A 19,970-nucleotide genomic window follows, 5' to 3' on the forward strand; every position below is an offset into this window, starting at 1 on the left:
ATGACCAAGTGATAGTTTTAAAAACTGTATTTCCTATGAACTATATATTGATTTGTATGTTGGGCTCTGGAAAATGACAACAAGGCAGTGAGCTTGCAAGCTATCACTTTGTGTTTGTCACACTAACAAGAAGCTGCAGCATAAGTATGAACTACTATGCAAGATTATTCCTTAAAAGAAACCAGTTTATATCACAAATGAATTTAAAAGTTATATTGTTGCAAACACTGGTGTTGCTGGTCTTATAATGGTTATACTATGCTAGTGTTTAGAGTTCAGCCTGCCTTATGAGCTGTGTCTGTACAACCAAGGACATCATGATGCCAGCAGGCACAAGCATATATCACCACCTCTTTTAATCTACTCTGCAAGAAACAGGTGTCACAGAGGCATCAATATGCATCTGCCTCCTAAACACATAGTACAGTCCTACAAAGGTTTCATCTCATCTAACTTAGGCATCTAAAAGTTAATTACTCAAGTCATCTTATGTGCCAGTCAATAAAAAATTCCAGAGGGTGATTCATCTTACTGGTCTTAAGTGCTTAACTTTCAAATGCATCATTTAGGTGAGATGACTCACAACTGCAGCTAGTACAGTTCTTTGTACACATGTCAGGTATACGAGAGCTCACCCATCACGGAACAGGCTGCAGCCAACTTCCAGCTGCAGCACAGATGCTCTGACCACTCGCCACCACCTCCCAGGACAGCCTGCTTGTGTCCCCTTCCCCCACTGAAAACACCTGTGCTTGCTTCAGTGAACTGTGTCTGAGCCAAGCACTTCTCTCAGCCCAGAATATTCTCACAATCTTGCAACATTACCCGCTTTATGATTTAAAGTTCACATCCCAATATGGACTAGATTATACATTTAGGATTACAAGTTCTGCAAGACGAAGCCCTATCTTTAAACCTCTGCCATTAGGATTCGGGGTACATTTTGTTTTGTTTTGTTTTGTTTTAATTGCATTATCAACAAGTGTAGATCTATATTAAAAGCCTCATTTTATTGCCAAGAGGTTGGCAACAGATGAAAGATTTCTTCTGTGCACACTCACACTTGCTCTGTGGATATACCCTGCAGCTATATATAGATACAGTAAATAATCACTTGGCTTCCATCTGTCTCTAAGGGTAAAGAATAGTAAAAAACAACATGTAAGAAAAAAAATATGCCAGGAGAACACTGTAAAAAGCAAAAAAGGCTGAAGCTAGGTAGCCAGAGTTTTTGGGAAGTTTTGTTTTGTTTTGGTTTTTGAGCAGCCTGCATTCTGGCTCTATACGATGCCCTTAGAAATAATAAGCTTACAAAGTTCAGAACAGGCATGAAAACCCCAGCATTATCTGACTCCTAGAACAAATGTATTTAATATGGACAAAAGCCTGACTTTCCTGCTCACTCTCTCCTTGTCATGAAAGATAGGAAAGAGCATGTAACTTCAAAGGCACACTAGCAAAAGACAGAGAACAGAGAAAATGAGTGAAAGCAACACATAAGTCAGTGAACATAAAATGAAACAGGTCTCTTGAATGCCTTAAAGCACTCTTTTTCCACTCCACAATGTTCTCACTGCAAAAGGCCAGACATTTTTAACAGTGCAGTTAAACTGGGAGTCACATTTGTGGTTTGTATTTCTACCCAAGCTTAGAGAGTAGCAGTGACTTTGAAAGTTTATTTACTCTGCTTCAGAATCTTCAGCTCTACCATGTGACAGTGCTCTGGTGTGATGAAACATTCCAAATTACTAAATACTAAAAACTTTTGAAGACAGCCCCAGACATCTGCAAACTTTCTACTTGTGAATTATTAGTTCCAAGGCTGGGTTTTAAGGTTTGTCTTGTGCATATGTAAGCATATGTTGGCCACCTGAAAATTTATGGCCAATGCATTCCCTGTATGTCACACACATACACTGTTAGGGTTCTGGTCTATCCTTTCATACAATGGTAAAAATAAAGGTAAAACCTTTTTTGCAGCAGAAAAGGATTGACTTAATAATTAATTAGATTATTAAAACCATAGCTGCATTGGTTCTAGAGTGGGTTAGGTAAAACAGAATCCAGACTAGAATTGGGGTCAAGGTTCCATTTCCAGCTTTGCCTTTGACCTGATTATACAATAAAACAGCATTTCTTTTTGTTGTGCCTCATATGAGAAGTGACACTGCATGGAAGACAAATGGAACTCTGCTCATGAAGTATCCAAGACCACTTGAATAACATTAGCAATTTGACAGTATTAATAAAGTGATCTTTGCAAATAAAGCACTGGAGAGATTGCACACCTATGGATCTATTTAGTTTTGCTATGAAAAAGCCCCAACCAGACATTCTGAGATATGATCTTTATAAAATGCAAGTTATGGGTTCTCTTACCTTCTATAAATTCAAAGACATCTAGAGGGAACATTTCTGACAGGTGCTCCAGTGAAGTACCTCTCAGAAACCCTAAGTGTATAATGGAATCTGCCAATGGACACTATGTTATCTGGAATGTACTAATCACTACATTAAATTTTCCCTCCTCTTCTTACCACCTTTTCTCTCCTTTCATTTTGCAGGGATAAAAAGGTACACAATTTAAGATTTGCCTTTAGAGGCAGAAGATAGAGATGTTTTGTTCTCAGTGAGGTGTAGTATTAATTTGGTACCGTCATGTCATTTTAAAATGCAGTGATGGTCCTAAACAAACCCATAACTGTGCATTGACACAATAATTTTGCTCATGGTCTGTCATGTACAGGTAAAATTCTTTTGTGGATAAGGAAAGACAAAATTATGCCTTTCCTAAAACTGATGCTCAAGTACTGCGGTCTATTACTGGAAATTTTGGAAGGTCATGTGTTCTGTAAATACAGCTTTTATGGTAAAAAAAAAATATAATTGATCTTGAGAAAGGAAGCTGCTCATTCTTTTGCAGAGAGAAAACCCCTGAGGAAGAAACCAGTAATGAAGAAACAGACTGAACTAGCTTTTTAAAGTAAGTTTCAATTACTGATTACATCATATATGAGGGATTTAACTTAATGGATAATAAATAAAGTTAACTTTAATAAGAGTAGGTACTTTAAACAGTGTTTAATTTTTCTGACCTATGACTTTATTCCTACTGCCTTGTATTGCAGCAGTAATTTGTCATATAAAATTTACTGCCATGAGAAGCCCATAATTTGTATATAGGTTTGTTTTGAAAGACATCAAACCTACCTCAACTATCCACATTTTCAGTCTCAGTTCACCTTTAATCTAGAGCATTTAATACCACAGTGTATAAGAGAAGAAAAAAACCTATTTTTTGACAAGACATGTATCCACTAAAACATTAAAATTTCTTTCACAGCTGATTTTTTTTTTTTTTTAACTAGAGTAAGAATAGACCTAAACTGAAAGTTTTCTTTGGGCCCTTAAGAAGGCTGTCACATATAAATACATACTAAAGCAAACAAATTAGAGGTCTTCCTGTGAGGAAAACTGATGCTTGGTCTGGCATGGCATTTTGGGTGCAGAACCATGGTGAGCAAAATTCCCTGTGAAACACGCCGGGGTGGGTTGGGTTTGGAGACACCCTAACACAGCTGGGACTCAGGGAAACACCGTGCTTAACAGCAGCTAGAGATGTACACAGCAGCCCCGTATCCCTGTACAACACACACTGGAGACACGGGTATAGAACAGGCGACTTCACGGTGCGAACTGTGGTGTCCTGCTTGCCATGGCTGACAAAGAGTTCACTCACACCACAGGTTTGCACGGGCCATGGCGTTGCCGGGTCGCTTTGTGGGGCTCCAACTCCTACAGGCAAGCTGTGAGCACAGCAGGGAACCTCCCGAGAAGACACTACTGCCATAATAGGAGTCCTCATTGGCAGAACATCTGGGGAAGAAGCCTAAATTCCGGTTCTACCTCTTCCCGGAGCCGGCCGCGGAGCAGGTCTGTCCGAACGCGGTCCCCGTGAGGGAAGCGCTGCTGGCGGCAGCCGTAGCCCAGCCAAAGAGCAAAGATTTTTAAGGAAGAGGAAACAACAGCCACATCCCGGCCACAACCGGGCTGCTCACCGCGGCAACAGGGCGACAACACCGGCTCGTTCAGAAGGAGCCATGCCCAGGCCGGGCACGCCCCGGGGCAGGCGAGGGCGAAGCCACCCGAGGGCGCGCCCTCCGTGGGCGGGAAGGCCGCGGGGACTCCTCCTCCTGCCCGGAGCACCGGCGTGCGATGGGGCTGGGAGCGGGCCGGGAGGCTTAGCCCCCTCCGGCCGGGAGCCATGCCCGTGGGGAACGGCACGGGCACCTCCAGCCGCCCGGAGCCCGCGGCGCCCGAGCAGGAGGTGCCGGGCGAGCGGCCCCTCTTCAGCGCCGGTACCTACGAGCTGCTGGCGCTGCTGGTCGCCACCATCGGTATGCTGGGCTTGTGCAACAACTTGCTGGTACTGGTGCTCTACTACAAGTTCAAGCGGCTCCGCACGCCCACCAACCTCTTCCTCGTCAACATCAGCCTCAGCGACCTGCTGGTCTCCGTCTTCGGCGTGAGCCTTACCTTTATGTCCTGCCTGAGGAGCCGCTGGGTGTGGGACGCCGCCGGCTGCGTCTGGGACGGCTTCAGCAGCAGCCTCTTCGGTGGGTGCTGGGGCCGCGGGCGCCGCCTGTCCCTCCCTGTCCTACTGGGTCCTTCCTCGGCTGCTAGTACCGGCGGTACAGCGCCCCGTCTCCGCTTCCCAACCGCCCCATCCCCGCCGCTTCCCAACCGCCCCAACAGCCCCGTCCCCGCCGCTTCCCAACCGCCCCAACCGCCCCGTCACCGCTTCCCAACCGCCCCATCCCCGCCGCTTCCCAACCGCCCCAACCGCTGCCTGCCGGCCGCAGCCGCTCCATCCCCGCTGCCCCAACCGCCGCATCCCGGCCGCTCCCGCGGGGCAGTCCGGCCCCGGGGATTCAGTCGCCGCCCTGGCAAGGGGGCTGAGGTGGAGGTTGGGTAGAGCCGGGGCTTTTTGGTAAAAAAAAGAGCGACAGTGCGGGAGAAAACGGCCCGAAGCAAAAAGAGAAATTATTCGAGAATCAGTTTTCTGACCTCCTGCCTTTGCCTGTGTAAGGTGTAATGGGACGTGTAGGGAAAAGGGCATCAATGCTGTTAGAAGAGGTCTCTAGTTGACTGAGTGATGCGCAGAATTCATGAGCATAGACCGCTGTATTTTGGAGGAAGTGCTGCAGTCTGTGGATAAGGAGCACGTATGACTCTGGGTGTAGGGTCAGCAGTGTTCTGCCTCCATGGAACAGGTGGAAAGCTGCTCCCAAGCAGCCTTCTCAGTGTTGTGACTTGTCTGTTTATAAAGCTACGCAGTGTGTGGCAGTGCCTTGAATTTCCTTATCCATGTGTGAAATTCGGGTACCATCTTTCAGTCATAAAGGTGTCACGGTTGGGCTTTGGGAAACCACTGATTGCAGTGTTAGCATTGCAGGAGGAGTACTTACACTATTTCCATTTTCAAAGCTCTTTACTGCTTTCCTTCCTGAAATGAATACATACCCTTTGCATAACTCTGCAGAAGAATAGGCTGCAGTCTAGCTATGTACATGCAGCCTCTTAAAAGGAATATTGCTTTTTCTTTATCAGTAAAAGATGCTGCAGAAGAAGACACTCATATTTCTAATGGTGAAAGTAAATGTTTGGCTAAGCAGTAACAAAATCTAAAGCTCCTGTTAGATACTCCTTCTAGCAGAGGTATATAAATTAGAGGTGGATCGCAATGCACCCACTGGATGTATATACACTGAAAATTTACTCTGAGGTGACACGTTAAAGTCTTCAATAAGCTTTGTAGCTTTCCTGCACATATAACCTTTTTTTCACATGGCTCTGTGGTCAGCATTTTGTGGCTACTGTGCGAAGGTGCATGATTGCTCATGCTTGATTTGACTCCTGCTGCATAGTGCAGCAAAAATTTTATGTCTTGAAAGTCATGGTGGGTGTGGGATGTAGTTAATCATTTGTGCAGTGTTTGGTACCAGATAATTTCTGCAGTGCACAGATCTCAGATGTTTGTGTAGCTGTTGGGATCAGGAAAAGTACTAGAGCACCTCGCTGGCATGAGGTTGTCTCCATCCCTCAGGCTGTTCAAATTCTTGAGAAACTCAAGTACTTGTCTGCCAAACAGATGCTGCCAGACAACTGAATGTTAATCTTACACAGGGGATATAAAGTACAGATACCTTTATCTCTTCTATGCTATACTTATTATTTTTGATGGAGGCATTTTCCATATAGGCTCAAAAAATGAAATATGTAGTAAGGGTAAAAAACCAGACTATAATAATCTTGTACCATCTTCTGAAATAGTAGAAATAGAAACAATGAGATATATAAAGTGGCAAGGAAATTGCTTGATCACATGTGACTTTCAATTTCTGTTTATTTTGAGGTATGCTACATAATTTGTTGCTATAAATATATTTAGCGTTGATGCTTTCCTGCATCCCTCTATTTAAGATTTTTTTTCCCAAAGAAATGTAGGCAAATTCATGGGCCTTGTCTAGAGAGTAGTCAAGTTAGAATCTATGGTTTGTAAAATTTCATCTTCCTGTGGTGGGTCATGCTATGTTCGTGCTTCATTGGGAAGAATTTTTGAATTATTATTATTATTATAAAAGTGTATGTTTATGTGTAGTTGATCATATGGAAGTGGATTGTAAATTCACAACGTAATGTTCAGGAATGATGCCTTAGTTTACTTTTTTCAGCTGCCATGTAAAGCAATAGAAAATATTTAACTTGGCTATTATAATGGAATATTCTGAATCATAATCTGAAAAAGTGATGTCTAATTTTAACCTCCACAGTATTGTTTTCATATTCTCATCTAGAAATAGAAGGATTGTTCTTTCCTGCTTTTGGAGATACGTGGTTCCCCACCTGCATAGAAAAGCAGGGGCATGTCAATGCTGAGGAAAAAAAAAATTGTAAATGATGCCCCTCAGGTAGCATCATACTCTGTTTGCCATCTAGATTATTGCTACCATGGCTTCTATTTTCATTTTGTAATGTGTTTATGAAAAAACCAGTAATTTGATGGTCTTTTGTTTGTTTGTTTCTTCCTGTTTGGTAATGTTTTGTTGTTGTTTGGGGTTAGATATTTTGGTTGGGTTTTTTTTCTTTGTTTTTCTATTTTTTTGTTTGGGAATTTTTTGTTGGTGTTTTTTTTCCCTGGTTTTTCATTGGGTGGAATTTTTTCTTTTGTTGTTTGTTTCTTTATTTTTTTCCCCCGGTAGTGGTGAAGACACTGATTAACGATTTCATTCAGAGCAACCAGGTATTGCCTTTGTAAATACACTTCTCTTGTGTGTAACAGCCCAAGCCCCCTGTTATCTTGAGGTGATAGTGGTAGGGAAAGTAATGTAATGTCTTACTTGTGTGTAACTTACAAGTGCTTCTGAAAGTATAAGACTCTCCTGAGGAACCTTTGGGAATGTGAAGTACATTCATTGATCAGAAGACCTACAAAATTGACAGCTTTCAGAAGTGAAATTCTCATTAACTAAGAAGAGTACTTACAGCTTTGCAGTGTTCATTGCTCAGTTAGCCACAATGACATAATAAAGATGTTTCTAGAATAAAGTGGGGGTAGCTCTGATACCATGGATATGGAGTCTATGAAACCATAACAGATCACATGAGGTTACTTTAGTGGTGTGGCCATGTCCTGGGGTTGGACCTAGTCTGGCTCATTTTTGGATGAGCTGACCAAAACCTCTTTATTTACAGCTTTTGTGATTCATTCTTGGGTATGATCTTGGACATTGCTATGTGAGCTTTCTGTGCCAGCCCTTCAGGCCTGAAGGCTGTTCAGTCTTACTTTCCATCTTTATGCATCTTTTTAAATCAGAAGAACAGCCCCTAAGACCCAATGCATACTGTAAGTTGTTCTCTGCATGTGTTGAGTTCTAAATGAGAGGTTCCGCTGATAGTAAACAAATTTGGGACAAATTATTAAATCTGTTTTTTTTTTTTTTAATGTGATTTTCACTTTAAATTCAGAGCTAAGTCTCAACAATTTTAAAAATCAGATTCTTCCTAATTGCTGTAGTTAATCAGGAATCATGTTGAAAATCATGATTCAGCAGCTTTATTTTAAATTTTCAGGTGTTGTTATAGTGGTTTTCCTCACAGATTTTTGAAAACCAAGATCAAGATATTTCTGTGTTCCTCTTAAGGATTTCAATATGATTAAATGCCTAGGTGGCGTTTGTGCTTAAAATAAGCTGGTAGCATCTATATTTTCAGAAGCCTTCATTACAGAATAAATGGCAGCTTCTTTCCCCCCCTCACAGGTATGAAGGCACTCTCTACACTTCTAATAATTTTGCATTGAAGAATTGAGCATTTTCTTAGACTGCTTCTCATTTTGCCAGCCAGTTGGAGGCATGGTGGGATCTGGAACTTAGACACTGTAAGCAGATGTTCACAGTCTGAAACTTTTAAGTTGAGAAGATGGCAGCATAACTACAGATTGTCTAAGAGTAAATGGCTGGTTTTTGTGTTCCTTACAATAGTCTACTTCTGAGTTATCATAACTTTCTCTTGAGACAAGCCCATGTAGTAACATCTGCTCGAGTTGCATTGCACAGCTCAGAGCCTGATGTTTGTGCTACTGCCTATGTTTTCTGTGACTTGAAAGATTTTCATTGAACCTTTAGAAGGTGCAGAGACCTGCTTGCTAAAGTGCAAAACTGATCGTTTTCACCACTGAATCTCTGTCCTCATCACGCAAATAACACAATTTTTACTCATTAGAGTCTGAAGTCAAGATACAGTTTAGGTACGTGTCTTCATAGCAGAGGCCCCAAGAAGGGCTTTTTTTCCCTACTACAAAGCCATTCCTAGCACCTCTTATATTAGTGTAGGGAAAAACGACATAAATGATTACCTGACAAGTCTTAGTCTAAGCTTTCCTGATGCAGTTGTCTGTTTTAGACACTAATCCTCATTTAATTTTGTTTCACTGAGTTCCAGTGTTTATTTTGGTACAGGTGGTGTATCCTGGTGTGATATGATAGCTGCACATCAATTAAGTGATATATTTATACCATGAGGGTCACCTTTCTATGGAGGTGTGCAGTCAGCTCTATGCTGGCCCCACTGCATCTGCCACCCTCTCTTTATGTAAAATGCTTCTAACGCTTCCCTGTCTGTAGTCGACCAAGCCGTAAGTAGTAGAGATCTGTGTAATCTCTTTATCTGATTTAGCAACACAACTCATATCTGGGAGGTGTGCTATCACTGACAGCATAGCTTTTTGGTTATGATTTCTAGAGAAGACACCTGACAGCTAAACATACCCAAAAATCTTGGTTAGTGGACATAGATGATTTCTTTCTTCAGATAGGAGGGTAATTGTGATATACAGGGCCAGGATGTCATGTTCTTTGTGTATATCTGCTGGGTTCTCACAGATATTTAAGGGGTTTTTTTCATGCCAGTGGCTGTCAGAACTTGATGTGCACAAGAGAAATTTGTGTACTTCTCACCCCCAGGCAGTAGGTGTCTGCTCTAATACCTTCTGTACACTGAAATAGGCCCTGAGGGTTTTGAGGTAAGCTGCTCTTGTCATGTGGAGCATACACACATAACCCCTCAAGCATAAATCACTTCAGCTAAAAGTAATGGTAGCTAAACCATTGGCCAGTACTGGTGTTCTCACACCTTCTAAGTTTAATTGTGCAGTGGAAGAAAGGAGTGAAAAAACTGGTTGATAACAGGAATGGTCTTGAGGAACAGGCAGCAAAACTCTTTATCTGAGGCAGTCTCTTGACAGAAGATTGCATAGGGTGTACTCTAGGGTAGGCTTTGTATCATTAAACCTTGTTTGCAATTGAAAGGCTACTGTTACTGAAATGTGATTAGAGACCTCTGTCTTTCCTAACTGCAAGCTGTTTCTGTAAGGGTAAAATAAGCGCTGCCAGCTTTTAATGTCAAATTAATTTAAAGTATTATGTCCCTCCTAGACAAATTACCATTGGTATGCAGCAACTAGATCTCAATGAGCTACCAAATCAATGTTGAATATCTGGGTGAATACTCCATTCCAGTAATGTGAACTAGAGGATGGGAAAAATTGCGAGAATTTTACAGACTGTACTCTCCTGTGAAAAGTGATTGTGTGTACAGCTGAGGTTCTTTTATTTGTTTGTTTCAAGGCAAGGTGATAGATACTACCATACCCACCAAACACTCAAGTAGGGATTAATTGCTTGAGAGTGTCTTGTGGACCTGGCTTCAGTTACAGCCATCACATCCAGTTACAGCCAGTTACTAAGGCTCTTCCCTGCACAGTGACAGTGATGTCCTGTGCCACTCTCTTGCATTACCCATGTATGTTATATGCACTGATTTAATCTCACTAAAAGCATTTTCAATTGTTACTCAGCAGATAGTTTTAGGATCTTGTGTTACAAATAGCTGGAGGCTCAATCAGCATGCTTTCAGCTTTAGCTTTTTTTTTTTTTTTCCCCCGAGTAAGTTAATCACTTGGAGTATTGAATCTGGAAGAGGTGATTTATTTCACCATAATTTTATAGGACAGCTACATATAAAATATACTTGAAGTATTTTATGTCTAAGAGAAGTAATTTTTCACCTCCCTAGATTTGAATGCAGATGTTAATATTACTTGTAAAATTAGAAGCGATACATAGCTGGTGCCTAAATCTTATTGCAATGCCTAATTGCTGAATTCAGATAGACTGGTTATATACTTTGTAGCACAAAACTAGGGAGTGCAATAACACCTTTTCTTGCCATGGACAGGAAGTGGCTTCTACTCAATTGCTGCTGTCTGGCTTTTCAGATGTGAAAAGAGGTGAGGAGGGATTGCAGAAGGATGGCTTTCGTCTGTGATTAGGTATGCAAAATAGTCATTCAGCACCTGAATGCAGGGAAAGGATTAATTGATATAGAAAATAATATGCCCTTTTGTTGTAGTTGGGACAGAGACAATACAAAGCAACACACTCCATTTTCAGAAGGCTTCAAACTGTTTTTATTATAGCATGCATGCTTTTTATACATTCTTATAAAACTCATAAGTTTACACTTTACTCATTGGTCATGAACAAAATGCCTATTGGAATAAGCTGTTGCAGGTTTCTTTTATTTGTCCTTCTTTTTTTCTTGGTTTCTACATCAACAACCTTGGTAGAAAATTCTTTCAGGGTTAAACATGTATCCTCTTATCAAACTTCTCTCTGGCTCACAGAAGTTGCTGTAAAACCTCTTCCACAGCCTTTGACAGAAGCCACAGTCTGTCTCAGGAATGGATCTTATTTGCTACATTATGCTGCAGTTGCTCTGTAGAGATGCTCAGACTTTGGGAATATTTGAAATCACCTCTGATCAAATTGTAGGCCATGCTTGGGGCAGGGGCTCAATATGAAAATAAGGTGTATCTTGCATGGAGAGGGCAGAAGCTGTTGTGACTGTTCAAACTTGTTGAAAGTAACACTTCAGTTCTGAAGGCACTGCAACATTTTTCTTCTAATTGAGGATTGCAAAGTCAGAATATACACATTGTGTGGCATAATGCAGTACAGCTTAGTTGTGTTTTACAGTCTTCTCTGTGATGACCTACACTATACAGATTGAAGTATTTAATGATGTATCCAGAACTGACTCCTGAAAAAGCCCAGAATATGGAAGAGATTATTAGCACATATGGTACATAATGAAATCTACGCTAAATGCAGTATTTCAGTGGGAAAACAATGCAAAATTACAAAAATGAGAATTTTCTTCATAAACATCCAAATAACAAGAAGTAGCTTGTCACTGCTCCCTGATTGTGTATGGCTGGCTGCTGGAGAAGAAGAGGAGTTGCAACATAGAAATTGCAAACTAGTGGTTTAAACAAGAAGACACTTCAGTTTTTCTATATTTATCTGCAGCTTCAATGGGAATGACCCCATTTGTGCTAGGGTAATTGCCCAGGCTTAAATCAGAGCTAAAACTAGCAGCAGTTCCTAAACACAAAGAGTGTTTATGTTTATAGTCAGCACATACAAATAGGGGAATCGTCTGAGATGAAAATCTGTATATCAGACATGCAGTCTCTTTAAACACTGCACAATAAAGTCTTTTGGAAAGAGTTAAAAGAGTGAATTGCTGGTAGAGTAAATCAGCTTTCAGAATCTTGGGTCTTAGCCTTGAATTAAAATATGTAGATCTCCAGTACCTCAAGAAGCAAAACAAAATTTGTTTCAGATAAAAGGTAGAAATTGGTTTGAAATGCGTATTTTTGCTAAGAGGGGGCTAATAGCCAAACAATAACCATAATGGCTTTCTGTAACAGATTTGGTTTTTTAATCAGCATGCATTTCATCATATTAAAATATGCAACTCAGGATGAAATTGAATAATTTCCAGAAAAGCTCCTGTAGAGGAGTAGGGGCAGGGAGGGAAGTAAAATTCAGTGCTTTCCTCTGCACTAGACTACAGAAACTGAATGAAACATAGAAAATAGAGCCATACACATGCATAAATCATATATATCTTGTGCAGTGACCTGCATTTCCTGCCTCAATGTCTGCGTGCTGCTGGACACTCCTTGAATACCAACAGAACAGGGATTTGTATTTTGGTGCATACTGTCCAACAGGCTGTCCTAGGTCCCATTTACAGTTCAGGGAGTAAAATTCAAGTATGTCTTTGAAGAGCAGTGGTTTTATACTGAAAGGGCCTCGATAGAACATTGTTCAAATGTGCACATACTGATTTTTAGAGATACTGAGCATTCAATGACTTACTTCCTTGAGAATGTCAAGGACTTAGGAAATTATTGCTTGTGAACACCTGTACTTTCAGCCAAGCATGTATGCTTTTGATTACTTTGTCATGGCTAGAATTCAGCACTCATAAAAGGGATGGGGAAGTATTAAGACCACACAGGGACATTAGCCATTGAATACCATTCAATGAAGGAAGGTGGTAAAGAGCAAAAGGTTAATTTAGGTATTCTGACTCATCATCCTGAGGAGCTGCTCTTTCTCTCCACTGATCAGACAAATCTGCAGTGCACTATATAAGCTAACAGAACCTTTAGTTGAGTGATGTGATTTTCCTCCATAAATGTGTCTGTGGATGACTATCATAACTGTCAGGTAAACTTTTTTAATTCCTAATATTTGGGTAAGAGAAACAGAAGGGGAACTTGTTGTCTTATCTTGTGTTCAGGAAGTAGACTGCATTTGATTGAATAAAGGACTTACCTGAGCCAGTATAAGTGTAGAATGGTGTACATATTTTTTTTCTGTAGGAAAGTGCAGATTTTATAGAATACCTATAAAATCCCGTAGTAATTTTCTAATACTTACTAATATTTTGCTTAGATCCACATTGTTCAATGTATTTTCAGCATGTTAGGTCACCAAAAAAGGCATGATGGACTTTTCAACTTCATTTCAAAAACCCAAAAAAACCCAGCAACAAACCTAGCCTTAGGTCTTTGGAAAGCTTCTCATCCACGTTTGCTAGTCCAATTTCATGCTATGAAAGTGAAATTCTACAGCAATGATTTATACAAGGAAAAAAACCGTACAAAACTAAATGTGAAAGGTTACTGTATTGCCAACAATATCTACATCTTTTCATGATGAAGATTTAAAGATAACTAGAAAAAAACCACATTAAAAAATTGTTTCATTTTAAAGAGACCTATGAAAAAGTGTGGCACATTTTTGTTTAGACTGGGAAATTCCCTTAATCAAGAAAACTTTCTAACTCACCTCTTATAAAAAAGGAATATTTCAATAACTACAGCATAAAGTAATTTTTTTTTAGAATCCTAAAGGATGTCCTCCTGTGAGATACTTAGTTAATAATAAACTGCTTTTGCTGTTTAATACCTTTACAGAGAGACTAAATGTTTCTCTAGATTTTGTTATTCTTAGTTGCCTTCCTAAAATCTATGTTGCTATTCCTTCTGTTCTATTGTTAATATATCTTCAATAAATGTTTATCCTTTTTCCAAGTGAGATCAGGTTCCTGTTGAGCATAAAATGGTTCTCTCTTTGGTAGTGAAATCTGCACAATTAACCCTCTTAGAGCTTATGGCACATATGAATGTACTTGGAGAAATTAAGTACTGTGCGTATGCATCAAAAAATACTTTGTGCTTTGTATTAGATAAAATCTATATAGATTTAGACACATATATCTGTATAATCTCACAGAATGCTGTGAAACACATGCTTTTGTTGTTTAAGAGCCTCTGTTTATGAACTTGATGACTGAATCATAACAGATTTCAGGTGTCTGGCAGTTGCCTGATGGGCAATTTTGGTTTTGATCATCAAGTGTTACAGACCATTGAAATAGAAATCCTTATAATCTAATCAAGACAGAAATGCCTTAGCTTCATGAAATTTTAAAAGTGTCTGGATAGGGTAATACTGAGAGCTGAAGATAATGTGTGATTTCTGTCGTAACATGTTAATAATTATGTACTGGGTTTGAGGTGGACAGAAAAGGAAGACAGTGCATAAATAAACAAGGACTGATATTTTTATGAAAGCAGCAAGATAGGAAAGGACACTCAAAATAACTGAATGTCTTTCAGATGGAACACCTTCAGCAATGTAATGGTTTGCCTTCCTGGTTCTTCTTGGAATGCAAAGACTTCCAGGATATCTTGAAATAAATTGGAATTATTCTAGTCATTTTATTCACATTAATGGTGCACATCTCTGCTTTCAGTTGCTGAAGGCTTTTTTAATTTCAGTTTGAACTCTCAATTCACTAAGTTTCTAAGAGATTTTTTAATTGCTGATAATCTCAGCTTTATATGATAGCTTTTTCTTTTAAAAACCCTAAACAGCCAAAGGAAACCACAAACCCCAAAGGAACATATAACAACAACTGCCAGCAGGAAAAACCCCAAACCTTGGACCATGATACCTCACTGAATGAAGTAATGTTTAGGAAGAGGTATTGGCTTAGTCTCTTGTTTCCTTGTCCCACTTCTTAGCCATTGTACATCCTGGATCAGATGTCAGCATCCTACTCTGAGTGGTAGAAGTTGGTGATTCTGTTTGGCTTAGTAGTTAGTGAGTAATGCACAAAAAATATTATTGGTGTTAGATTCATAATGTGAGCTAGGTAATTTTGAGTTAACCTGCTAGCTAAGGAAACATTTATCAAGAGGAGTGCAGTCCTGTTTACAGTATTTGTGAATAATTTAATTGATTTTCTTTATTTTTTTTTTACAGGAATTGTTTCCATTATGACTCTCACTGCTCTTGCCTATGAACGCTACATTCGGGTGGTCCATGCCAAAGTGATTGACTTCTCGTGGTCTTGGCGGGCTATCACGTACATCTGGCTGTACTCACTGGCCTGGACTGGAGCCCCTCTTTTGGGCTGGAACAGATACACACTGGAAATTCATGGGTTAGGTTGCTCGGTGGACTGGAAGTCTAAAGACCCCAATGACACCTCCTTTGTGCTCCTTTTTTTCCTTGGCTGTCTAGTAGCACCTGTTGGGATCATGGCCTATTGCTATGGCCATATTCTCCATGCAGTGAGAATGGTAGGTTAGTTCAAGTAAGACTTCCCTTAATGTAATATTGTCAGTGAAAAATGTTGAAGCTGTATATTAAGGTTGTATCCAAGCCAAATTTGCACTCTCACTTCCCTTTTAAACTTTTGAAAATTTGATGTTCATCTATGTCAGGTACCACTAGATAGGTTGTAGGATTGAGAGAGATCCAGCCAAGAGCTACCAAGGTCTAGTTGTTGTGTGGTTTTACTGGGAGGAAGTAGGGAAGGCTTATGCTTTCAGGTGAGGATCCACTTAAGATCCTCACCTGAAAATTCAATCCAAATCCTTTGTATGAGAAAGTGTTAATGGCTCATATTCTGTGGGTAGTTAGTCTGGACCCACTCAAGTTTATGGTCAACAGTATTGGCAGAATAGATAATTTGTGGAGTATGTTCATGTGCATGTCCTATCTTTTCTGTATTTTATGACTCAGGTAACATGGGAACCTGCTGCCTAGTATTCTGCTTTAGAGATTTCATGATTGTAGGGTAACATACTGTGTGACAAAGCAGTACAGAGAAATCTATTTATGACTTTTTTTTTCTCTAAATATTTTTTCCATGAATCTACAGGACTGTCTAACTAGTCAGACAAAGGACAGCTAATATAAACTGAATATGCATATGCAATAGAGGAGGGCAAGTTATTTTTCTAAAGTACTTATAACTGCAGCATGCTTTGTTACATCTCTGGATTTGTTGTCTTTTAGCAAATTAGCTATTCTATTTTTTCTCAGCTTGTATTTTTACACTTAATGTAGGGAATAAAATCTGAGAAACATGATGAAAGCTTCCAGAAGAATTGTGGTTTAAAAGATAAGGTGTATGGAGACTGTGCCTTAAACTAAGAAAGTCAGTTACTTATAAATAAATATAGAACTATTCAGGTTCAAGTAAAATATAAAGCTATTTTGTTTTACTAATTTTTTTTCTCTCTACAGCTTCGCTGTGTAGAAGATTTCCAGACAGTTCAAGTGATCAAACTTCTAAGATATGAAAAGAAGGTGGCTAAAATGTGTTTCTTGATGATCTCCACATTCCTTATTTGTTGGATGCCCTATGCAGTGGTCTCCCTCTTGATAACATATGGCTACAGCAACCTTGTAACTCCAACAGTTGCTATCATCCCATCTTTCTTTGCCAAATCAAGCACTGCTTATAATCCAGTTATCTATATCTTCATGAGTAGAAAGGTAGGTACATTAAAGGTTTTCTTGTTTGAATTATTAGTAGCCAGTATCAATCACACTTGTGAAGTGTAGGTCTGATATACTTTGATCTGAAAAAAATTTTAAAAATTTCAACAGCTAGGATAAATGGTAACAATCTAGAAGAAATAAAATCCTTGATGTTGCTTAAATACTACTAGATCATAAATTTAATTAGCTGATATGTGAATTTAAAGATTTAAATCACAAAAGGGACAGGAAAGAGTGTCAGAATGTCTAGTTTTTACAGTTTACCTGTGAAATGGATTGCTCCTAGAAGACCTCATTTGAATCACTCCCTTACCACAGTAGAACTCTATCAGAGGAAGTTTATAATAATCAGTGTTTATTTTTTAGGAATAAAAAAAATTTGTCTCTGACTTCTGTGTTATAGCAACACAAGGACTGATACTGGAAGTGTACCATGCACATTGTAAACTTCTGTAATTGATTAAGATTGTATAAAGGTATCTGGAGTTTAATAGAATCCCTTGGCAAAGGGTAAAAAACCATGAGTGATTGCTGGAGGGGTTTTGCTGAGTTTTCCTTACCTTTAAACCCATTATAGAGATGGAATTTTCTGTGATTTCCTACACTGGCTTGCAGTTGCTGGGCAGCAGCCTGGGCCAGCCAGCAGCCTGTAGGGACAAGGAGGCCAAGCCAGTGGGTCTGATCAGCCACGGGGGCAGCCAGGCAAAGGCTGAGTGCAGCTCAAGTCAGGACCCAGGGCAAGGCCGAGCTTAAATGCTTTCCTGGGTAAAAGCAGGAGGCCTCCAATGTGACACCTTGCAGTTCTTCCCCCACAGCTCATTTCACTGCAGGCTGATCCACAGTTACACGGCTGCACAATATCAGTTATCCTGCGTATGGGAAGCTAACAACAGTCACATTCAAAAAGGCTTTTTCAACAGAGTGACTTTTTAAATACACTGGCACTGACTCTGTACCTAGTTGTCAGGCAGAGTATACTTTCTGAAAAACATTTTGTTGGTTCTGATACCCAGCAGCAAATTAAACTTGTACCAGGTATAATGCCAATAAAAACACAGCCAGGATAAGTATCAATCATCTGAACACACTTATTGGAGATGCATTGTGAAGTTTTTACTCTAGCCCCTAATTCCAGATTAGGACCAAAGTGATAGTATTTTTGCTTAATGTTTTTGATTATTTTACCCTCAGAAGGTATCCTAAAACAAGTTCTCTGTGATAGCCTTCCTTTACCTGGAGTTGTTCTAACATGCTTGTACTTTCTAACTTCTTTGCTACTCTGAGTAGATCATTACCTCTGAAGTTGTCAAGGCTTCCACATGACCATTCTTTCTCTGAAATTATCCTTTCTATGAGATCTTGTGATTAGCTAGCTTCCTTTCCCAAGAGGACAGACCTATTGCCTTCTTTGTGTCAGAGTAGGATTAATTTTCTGCAGCAAAATCTTGTTCGAACTTGGCATGTCAGATTGCTTCTTGCATGATATCTGGGAAAACAGAGGCACTGGCCATGCAGGATCATACTGAGTGATCCTTAACACAGCTAAATGGGAGGCTGTTAAAAAGAAATGTCCTACCCCCTTTTCAGAGAAAAGGTGCATTATTTCCCACCTGCTCCCAGATGTTTGTTGATGTTTTTGTTTTGGGGTTTTTTGGTATTTTGGTTGGTTGATTGAAGTCTTCTTCATACATTCCAGGCAATTCTTGTTAGAGGTTATTAAACAAAGGGAAAGTTGCCCTCTTATTTCTTGTAGAACCAGGGTTCTTACCCAAAGGATCATGTTTGAGCTTTAAATGTGTGCAGACATGGAGCTACTGAATGAATGCGTCTTTAACTTTCATGCTTGGATCTTTGTTATGCTAAAGGGGAGACCATAATTAGAGTATTAATACAGTGCTACGACTCAAATTTCCATTCTGTGTGCTGGTGTGAGCTTTCACTGAATACCTCATATTATTTAGTCACACAGTAGAACAGACTTCCCGTGTCATAGGTAGCTGCTGGTTATCTGAAAGACTTCTGTTCCATCCATATTCAATGGGAACATTTGACTTCTCTGTTACTACTAATTGAAATTTCATTTTACATCTGTGACATTAAATACTTCTGTTAAAATTCCAGACCTTGGAGTTAGTTTCAAGGAAGAAAACATCCCTTCATATCCCCTTCCTCCCCTTGTTCCTTCCCTCTCTATCCTCCTGTGAAGTATTTGTGAGAATATTCTTTCCCTGATGGATCTAATGTCTGATTTTTGCATATGGAAACAAAACCTATAGCACACTTTGGAGCCTAGTCCTCTTGTCTTTTGCTTGTAGTTTGGTAAAATATACAGTTGCATTTCAGTGCCCTCTGTTGGCTCAGTGATCCTATTCAGATGTAGAGAAAAAAAGTACCCATTACAAAGGCAGCATGTTTTGTTACTGAAACTAACTCAGAAGGTATGCAGAAGTCTCTTAGTTGAGTCATTTACCATACTGTGCCCTTCAGTTGCCTGTAGGTGATAATGATGCTTAGGAGGCTGAACATAATTCTGTTCATTCTCTCTTGCAGTTTCGACGCTGCCTTTTGCAGCTCCTGTGCTTTCGCCTGATGAGATTCCAGAGGACAATGAAAGAGACACCAGCAACAGGGAGTGACAAACCAATACGACCCATAGTTATGTCTCAGAAAGCAGGGGACAGGCCAAAGAAGAAAGTGACTTTCAGCTCTTCCTCTGTCATTTTTATTATCACCAGTGATGACACTGAGCAAATAGATGACAGCAGTAAACACAATGAGACAAAAGTAAATGTCATCCAAGTAAAGCCATTGCAGGGATGAGCTGAAGAGACCTGGGAATGAGATGGATTTCAGCCACTAGACTGTTGAGGCTGGAGTCTGGTTTCAGGGGCAGTGTCTGCAGGCTGCCAAAGGAAACCACATTCTTTTCTGCGAAATACTGAAGAGATTCAGCATCTGAAGCTCTCCAATTAGTTCACTTTTGGTAACAGTACGGAAATCTCTGCTAAAATTGTTAATGGATGTCATTACTCTGAATTTTCTTAAAGCATATTTTATGATTGCCATTCAGAACTTTTGGTATTTTAATGTTTTCTCCATATTGAACCTTCAGTGAATAATTAAATGGATTTTATTTATATAGTTTTTTTCTCAGTGAAATATTTTTTCCCCACCAACTTGGACATGATCTGA

The 19,970-nt window shown here is 39.8% G+C and overlaps 1 protein-coding gene across 1 annotated transcript; it reads left to right on the top strand.

Moving 5' to 3' along the window:
- Positions 1-4,264: 4,264 nt before the first annotated feature.
- OPN3 (opsin 3) lies at positions 4,265-19,598 on the top strand (the record flags this gene model as incomplete). Its single annotated transcript, XM_084202036.1, has 4 exons — positions 4,265-4,616; positions 15,249-15,568; positions 16,521-16,772; positions 19,329-19,598. 4 exons carry the CDS (start codon positions 4,265-4,267, stop codon positions 19,596-19,598), a joined length of 1,194 nt encoding a protein of 397 aa, XP_084058162.1.
- Positions 19,599-19,970: the final 372 nt, after the last annotated feature.

This window comes from Fringilla coelebs (genome assembly GCF_963513975.1).
Source record: "Fringilla coelebs genome assembly, chromosome: 3".
Taxonomy (NCBI): Eukaryota; Metazoa; Chordata; class Aves; order Passeriformes; family Fringillidae; genus Fringilla; species Fringilla coelebs.